The sequence below is a fragment of the Paramacrobiotus metropolitanus genome, unplaced genomic scaffold, assembly GCF_019649055.1.
Source record: "Paramacrobiotus metropolitanus isolate TYO unplaced genomic scaffold, Prichtersi_v1.0 Parri_scaffold0000003, whole genome shotgun sequence".
Classification (NCBI taxonomy): Eukaryota; Metazoa; Tardigrada; class Eutardigrada; order Parachela; family Macrobiotidae; genus Paramacrobiotus; species Paramacrobiotus metropolitanus.
Genome location: NW_026570223.1, coordinates 749,299 through 756,851, shown reverse-complemented (window position 1 = coordinate 756,851; position 7,553 = coordinate 749,299). Strand labels below are relative to the sequence as shown.

The following is a 7,553-nucleotide window of genomic DNA, read 5'->3' as shown; positions in this document are numbered from 1 at the left end:
TAACTAGAATGAGGGCATAAAAACAGCACAAGAATACGCAAATACAGCGATACGGAGCCAAAGCTGAAGGTTCGATACAGGAAACAGAGAGCGAGCCCAGTTTCGATATGCGTAGCCTGTGCTGCATCTTGGTGGTGCGCACCAAATAGTGTCCCATTTTTGTACTGTAGCGAAACTAGATACGGTGCTGTATCGCAACGAGATACGCTTTAGAAAGGGGACAAAGCCTTTAAATATCTAAAAGCCGGCCCGCGGCCCGTTTACCGTATTCACTCACATGGCGGCTCTGTGATACTGGTGGTAGCTTGGGCATTCACTAACCTCGAAATCTAATAAACATGTATTAATTTTATTTTAATAAATACTGAAGAGCTTGACTGATGGCTGAAAAAATCTTACAATTAGTATCTAAAAATGCAGCCTGCAAGGACACCTTGGGCGATTGTTAACTGTTCCCCGCAAGTTTCCATTAATTCGGCGCTAAAAAAATGGTATTTTATGGGCATCGTGTGCAGATATATGACCCCACTCAATCCATTTTATCACCGTTAAAATATTTTCTGTGGTACCAAAAAATTCAAGTCTTCAGTTCGTTAGATCGGTAATATAAAGTTACATTAAAAACGCGATAAAGAACCATGAAAAAAGAAAAACTTACGGGGGCTTTCACAGTTTTCAGAAAATGGTCGAATTTAACCGGAAAGCTTGAAAAATTTCCGCATTTCCAAATATTTAAAATATTTTTGTAGCTGGCCTCGCTGGGTTTTATATTTGAAATATTTCTCAAAATCTTTTTTAATGCTTTACGAAGTATATTTTGTATTTCTTTGATTCTTCCATACCTCAAACACAACTGGTCGCGCGCTAGCGCGACCGATACTTGTACATCTTTATTGCAAATACAGGTTATGACTTTCACTTTACAGCACTGTAATATTATGCCAAATTGGTAGTTATGCCATTATATATAACGCTTGATGCATTAAATCCGCTTAAATAGGACATCACCCACGCACTAATGCATGGGTACAGGGCGCTTCGATGCTAGAATAAGTATAAAAATTAATGTTTTGCAGGTGCGTAACTTCGCAGTCACGTCGATTATGCCCTGCATAAATATAAATAAATAAATAATTGTTACTAATAATTATTGTGGTCACATTGAAGATCGTGTTCATCGAATGCCGACTCACGTTATGCAGTAACACGGCAGTGGTACAGTGACGTACACATTACACAGTAAGTACGTACTACATGCAATGCAAAAATCGCGCTTTCTACGGTGCCGGGTGCATCACTTTCGAAATTATTTCGAACCACTTCTGCGCTTGCCATGCAATCAGGTAATTTCTAGTTTGCAAAACGAGAGTTTCTGACTTCTTCCTGGGCTATCTTCAGACGGATTTCACGAGGCGATTCTAATAAACTAACTTGTAAGAAGCAGCAGATACGTCATATAAAAAGAACATCGTAAGTAGCCCAGTTAATACCGTGCAGTTGAAGGCTCTGTTATCTGCGATTGATATTCTTTATGAATCTATCTTGTACAACACGTTTTGCCTTTCACAGTTGGAACCAGATAATTTCGAAAACTTTCTGCACTGGAAATGGAGGAATCATGTTGTGGATTATTCGTTGCCGAATCGAATGAACCGATTCCGCTGACGGCAATTCATTACGAAGTGGATGTGAAAGGATTCGCCGGTTCTATCACCATCAACCAGACATTCAAGAACGTCGAATTCACCGATCTGGAATGCGTGTACGGATTCCCGATGAACGACCAAGCCGCTGTCATGGGCTTCACCGTGAAGATTGACGACCGCACTTTGACCAGCCAGTTCAAGAAGAAGGACGAAGCCTTCAAGGAATACAACGCCGCGCTGCAGCGCGGAGACGGCGCGTATCTTCTGGACCAGGCGGATCGCAGCGACGACACCTTCGTGCTGAGTGTGGGCAGACTGCCGCCCGGGAAGGAGTGCGTGGTTAGCATCAATTACGTCTGCACACTGGACAGCGTCAGCGAGACGAAGCAGCGACTCCTCATTCCCATGTCGCTCTTCCCGAGATACAATCCCAATCCGGAAAGCACGGTTGGGACAACGGCGCCGCCGGAGAAGTACGCTGCAACGGTGTCGTATAAAGCAGCGCTGGATGCCAAAATTGAAACCCTGGGTAAAGTTAAATCGGTGTCGTCCGTGTCGCATCCGATTGCTGTTATCGTTATCGGAGACAAATCTGTTCAGGTATGACCGTAAGAGTTAGCGGTATAAACTTACTGTGTTATCTCTATAGCATGATAGGAAATAATTTATTTGCTTATCATGAAAACTTTTATCCACTATCTATACTACAGATTCTTTGCTTATCTGTATTTTCCAGATTTTTTGCTTAATAACTTATTTTGTTATTTAATTATTTTTTGCGTTTTTATTGTCCCGACCTGGTCTGTACTCTGTACTATGAAATTCAGCAGAAATGCAAAAGCTTCTGCCGGTTTGTTACGCCCAATAACGAAAGCCGATTTAAAAGAATAAGCGGAAACGCTCTTTACTGAATTATCGTAGGAGACTAAGAGTAATTATTATTTTTAATTATTATAAGTATGCAAACTGAGAAAAGCTGTTACGCTCCGTGAATTCGTTATGACTGTATTAAAATGGCGTGGACCGTCTACCTGAATTGTACGTACAGGCCTGCCGGGCCAAGTTGGGACAGTTGCATAAAATAAATTATAAAACATTTGTAACCATAGTTTTACTTTTATCCTTTAACATTGTTGGTGTAACTTTTTATTGCAAATTCAGAACTGTCAAAACCGGTAAATTCAGGTCTGCAAGTCGCGAGCCAAGCGGAGATTTAGGGGACGGGGTGATGGTCTGTTTTAGAGTTCTTATAACTGCCCTTTAGAAAATTCACCGATCAATATTTTCTCGTGGACGTTTTTGAAATCTAATGAGAGACCCACAAGGTGCCCATCACAAGTTGGGAAAAGAATTGTGCTCAACCAGTTCTCGCGGTCGGTACGAAATTAGGAATCACTCCCATAGACTACTATGTTATAACGAATCTTCGGGTGAACAGGGTTGCCTAGCACACAAAGCGTGGTAACCTCGAACTGATATTTTCCAGGGATGACACATGGATCACATCATTCAGATTTGGTGTTTTGACTGACATCCATTGCACAGAACGGGAGATGGTTCCGTCGAATAAGTGGAACAAAAAGCCAACAAAGCTACAGATAAAAAAAGTTATAGTTGATCTTTGAACTTTCTGGGACGGAGTACCCCGGGCTTATTGCGAGAATAGCGAGACTTAAATCAACACTGTAAACCTCCTAAACGAGATTTTACCAAAACAATTTACATACGGCACCCTGCTACTGTACAGCGAGCATGCGGAGGAGGTCATCCTTCAGTTTTCGGGTACCAGCAGTCAGACTGCAAAGGTCACCCACACCTGGCGGAAATCGACTGGTATATATATGGAGCAATTCGCAAGAGTACTGCATCGCGAACAGTTTAAAGTTACCAATTTGAGATTATGACACCAACAGAATTTTTAAACAAATTCTAAATGGGAAAGTGGCTAATAAAATCGATGGGTCGAACCACATTTTCCAACTAGTCTGCTCTAGTTTCCATCTCACTGTAATTCGAAACAAGCTTCCAGAATAGAAACTTTAAATGCAAAAGATGTTGGACACCCATAGAGATCATGTGAACATTTAATAAGTTTAAATTTGGTGTCGGATGATTCATGGAAATTTTTGAGAAAAACTGTCCCAACTTGGCCCGGCAGGGCTGTAGTATTTTAATTCTTAATAGTGATATCAGTTATGCGAAGCTCCTGTCTGTGAAATACATGCTTGTCGGTGCGGTAGCATAGTGGACAGTCTTGGACACCATGGTTTGGTATGCAAGTTAGCGAAAGGAAGACACGGTGTCCACGCTGCCTTGAACGAAGCAACCAAGCGGGCGCTCAGTTCGGCAAAAGTGCCATCGTCACTCGAGCCGGCGGGTCTAGATAGAGGCGATGGAAAGCGGCCCGACGGTGTGACAGCCTTTCCTTGGAAAAATGGAAAGCCGCTGGTGTGGGATGTAACCGTGGCGGACACATTTGCCCAAACGTACATCGCACAGACGTCCAGAGTGCCGGGTAGTGCAGCGGAAATACGGGAAAACCGGAAGTTAGGAAAGTATAGCGGGCTGGCAGACCGTTACATCGTCCAACCGCTGGCGTTCGAAACCACTGGTACATTCGGTCCACTGACGAAGAAATTCTTCAAGGAACTATCGAGAAAGATTATCGACAGTACAGGCAACCCCCGCTCAGGAGAGTTTTTACGCCAAAAAATTGGTATTGAGATTCAGAGAGGAAATGCAGTTTCTGTTCTCGGTACATTTAGTGAAATGGTAGAGAAGGAAGATGTGTACTTTGCCTTTCATTTGGCTGAACGGAAATGATGTCATGTTCTCTTTTGTTAACTGATACTCTGGTATTACATTTCCCAACACGAATCGCTAATAAACAAGTTCCATCTTTCAAAAAAAAAAGTTATGCGAATCAATTTCTTGCACCCATTATTCTTCCTTTCTGTAAAGGCATTCATCTAACTTTTTAATCACTCCTTCAATCGTATTAAACACTTTTTTGTAAAATAGAGGTAGTATAACTGTATGAGAATTGGAAGAATTGAGATTTATTTGTTCTAAATAACTTTTACTTTCCTTCGTGCATGCATAAACGTTGCTTATTTATTTTGAGTAAATAGTACTTAATGTGTAATTAACAAGTGCCTATCCTGCTCACAATTAAATACTTGATAATTATTATTAATCATATTCTTCGTTGATTCTGGAATAGTAATACGTATTAGCATTGGTTAGCTAGGTTTTTGGGCATTAAACTGTTCAAATATTTGACTAGCTTTTGCTTCCCATTTATTAATAAGACTACGAGTTCAAGTATCTGAACTGTGCAGGTAACATTTCTAAACGGCCAAAGCACATAAAGCGCATTTTAATAGAAATAAACAATTTTTCAGTGCTTGTATCAGCTGTATGTACTGTACATTATGCGCATGTGTACTGATAGCTTTAACAGTCAGTGCTTAATCCCTCACTAACGTCTACAGTAATTACTGGTTGCAGGTCACTTTCGGTACTCAACAGCAACCGGTTGATCGCGACCTGGTAATCGACATCGAGCTCCAAAACAATCCTCAACATCACGTCTTCGTGGAGCGCGTCGACGGTGATCAGTATGTTGGCATGTATTCCTTCATCCCGGAATTCGAAAAAGGCGACCACAAAGTGCAAAGTGAGCTGATCTTCCTCGTGGACTGCTCCGGATCAATGGGTGGCGATAGAATTGAAGACGCGAAACGAGCGATGCAGATTTTCCTTCGCAGCATTCCAGAAGGGTGCTATTTCAACTTTTACCGGTTCGGTAGCAGTTATGAATCGTTGTTCCCTAAAAGCAAGCTGTACGCCGAAAATACGTTTAAAGCAGCACAAAAGTATGCCGATGCCACGTCTGCAAACTTGGGAGGCACGGAAATCCTGGAACCGCTGAAGAAGATTTTTGCAACGGCTCCCGTTTCCGGTTTTTCTCGGCAGTTATTTGTTTTGACCGATGGTGAAGTTTTCAACACGGAAGAAGTCATTAATATTGTCAAGAAAAATGCATCCAGTTCCAGAGTTTTCTCGTTCGGCATCGGCGACAGCTGCAGTCGCTCATTGGTCAACGGAATCGCGTTAGCCGGCAACGGAAAATCGGAATACTGCAAACATGGAGAAATCCTGGAAGACAAAATCGGCCGTCATCTGGAACGAGCGTTACAGCCTGCCGTTGTGCAAGCGAGTGTTTCGTGGGAAGGAGTTAAAAATGTGCAGCAAGTGCCGTATGTGCTGCCCCCCGTCTTCCGCGGTGACCGGCAAATCGCTTACGCATTCTTCGAAATGGGAGATACTGAACAGACCCCAAAAGTCGTTTTGCAGTTGAAAGACCAGCTAAAGAATGAAACAGGTTTTGTATTTCCCATCGGTGCTGGCAAGGATCAAGGTGTTGCAAACTTGGCGGCGAGAGCTTTAATTAAATATCTGGAAACCACTCCCACTGAGACATCATCATCCATTAATAGCGGATCGCTGCAAAAGCGAAACGTTGAAATGCCTGACACAAAGAAGGAAGAGACTGATACAGAATCAGATTCAGATACCGATACGGAGATAGATACTAATAAAGATGCGATAACGGACATTTCCTTGAAATACGGCGTAATGTCGAAGTATGTTTCGCTGTTGGCAATCGAAAAGCGAGAAAGCGGAAAAGCCAAGGAAATAGAATTACGAGAAATTCCTGTCCAGGTACCTATGTCGATGTCCCATAGGCCGATGTGGAGGGGTGGCGGTGGGTGTGCCGGAGGCGCGCCTCGCAGGATGTTGGCAACACGTGCATATGGCGGACCCCCACCTCGCAGGATGCTGGCAACCCGTGCGTGTTCCCGAGGTGGCGGTGCTGCAAAACGGGCCTGGCCTGTGCCGGCCACAGGTGGTGTGCAAAAGCGTGCTAGAAAAGGAACAAACAATGCTATGGAGTGCGACGACGCGGATACGGAATCCAGCGATGATTTCGATGATGAAAAGGCGGAAATGGAATCCAGCGAGGACTCGGAAGACCAGGAGGTGGAGAAGAAACGTATGCGAAGTGGGGATGCGCCGAAAAAGCGGAAATGGTTGGGCGCACTCGAAGATTGGTCCGACACCGATTTTTCGGAAGATGAAGAGCCGGACGTGATGGACGCTACACCGAAGCCGGTCCTGAATCAGGTGTTGGATCTGCAGCAGTGGAACGGCAGCTGGGAGTTTTCGGGAAATTTGGAAAGTAACCTGGGCGCTACTAAGGAGGCTGCGGAAAAAGTAGCCGGGGAGAAGATGGATTCTGCTGTATTGGCCACCCTGCTGGTGGTGGCCTATCTAAATGCCAAACATGCCGGTCAAGTGCACATTTGGCAGGCCATTGCTAACAAAGCACTGACGTTCATCCGGAAACATATTTCTTCCGAGCAGGAAGAAACCGTGTTGAAAGGTTTGCAGTCTCTGTTCTAAGTTTTGTTCTAATTCTAAGTTCTAATTCTAAGTTCTAAGTTCTAAGTGTTGAAAGGTTTGCAGTCTCTCTTCGAAATCTGTTTATTCCTTCTGTAATAATTTTTTCTCATCACGAATATTCGTTTTTTGGCTCACTATCTGTATACTTGGGAGTTTTTGTGGGGTTTTGTTTAAAGTCCAGTCCTATTGTAGCGGGTAATTAGTTTACTCTGTAATTCTAATCATAATGCAATGTCCATTGTCCAGCATCATACTTTTCGCTCGACGTGTGCTAGACTGAAATCCGTAGTTTGTTAGCATTCTTTATACATAATATGACTTCCTACTTGTGTTGTGAACTCCTCTCTAATAACAAAATTGCATGCATGCGTAGACAGCGTAGTTACGTTAGGTGCAAAAGTAAATTACTCTGTACAAGATCGTACTAACACGTGTATC

General features: G+C 43.2%; 1 protein-coding gene across 3 annotated transcripts; it reads left to right on the top strand.

Moving 5' to 3' along the window:
- The first annotated feature begins 1,253 nt into the window (after positions 1 to 1,253).
- On the top strand, positions 1,254 to 7,489 carry LOC129592259 (von Willebrand factor A domain-containing protein 5A-like). 3 transcript variants are annotated; one of them, XM_055488267.1, is made up of 3 exons: positions 1,254 to 1,343; positions 1,570 to 2,246; positions 5,157 to 7,489. In XM_055488267.1, the coding sequence occupies exons 2-3, from the start codon at positions 1,608 to 1,610 to the stop codon at positions 7,113 to 7,115; spliced, it is 2,598 nt and encodes an 865-aa protein (XP_055344242.1). In that variant the 5' UTR covers positions 1,254 to 1,343; positions 1,570 to 1,607; the 3' UTR covers positions 7,116 to 7,489. The 3 variants fall into 3 exon arrangements, with proteins under 3 accessions (XP_055344242.1, XP_055344234.1, XP_055344229.1); XM_055488259.1 differs by having other exon boundaries at positions 1,296 to 1,433; XM_055488254.1 differs by having other exon boundaries at positions 1,330 to 1,470.
- Positions 7,490 to 7,553: the final 64 nt, after the last annotated feature.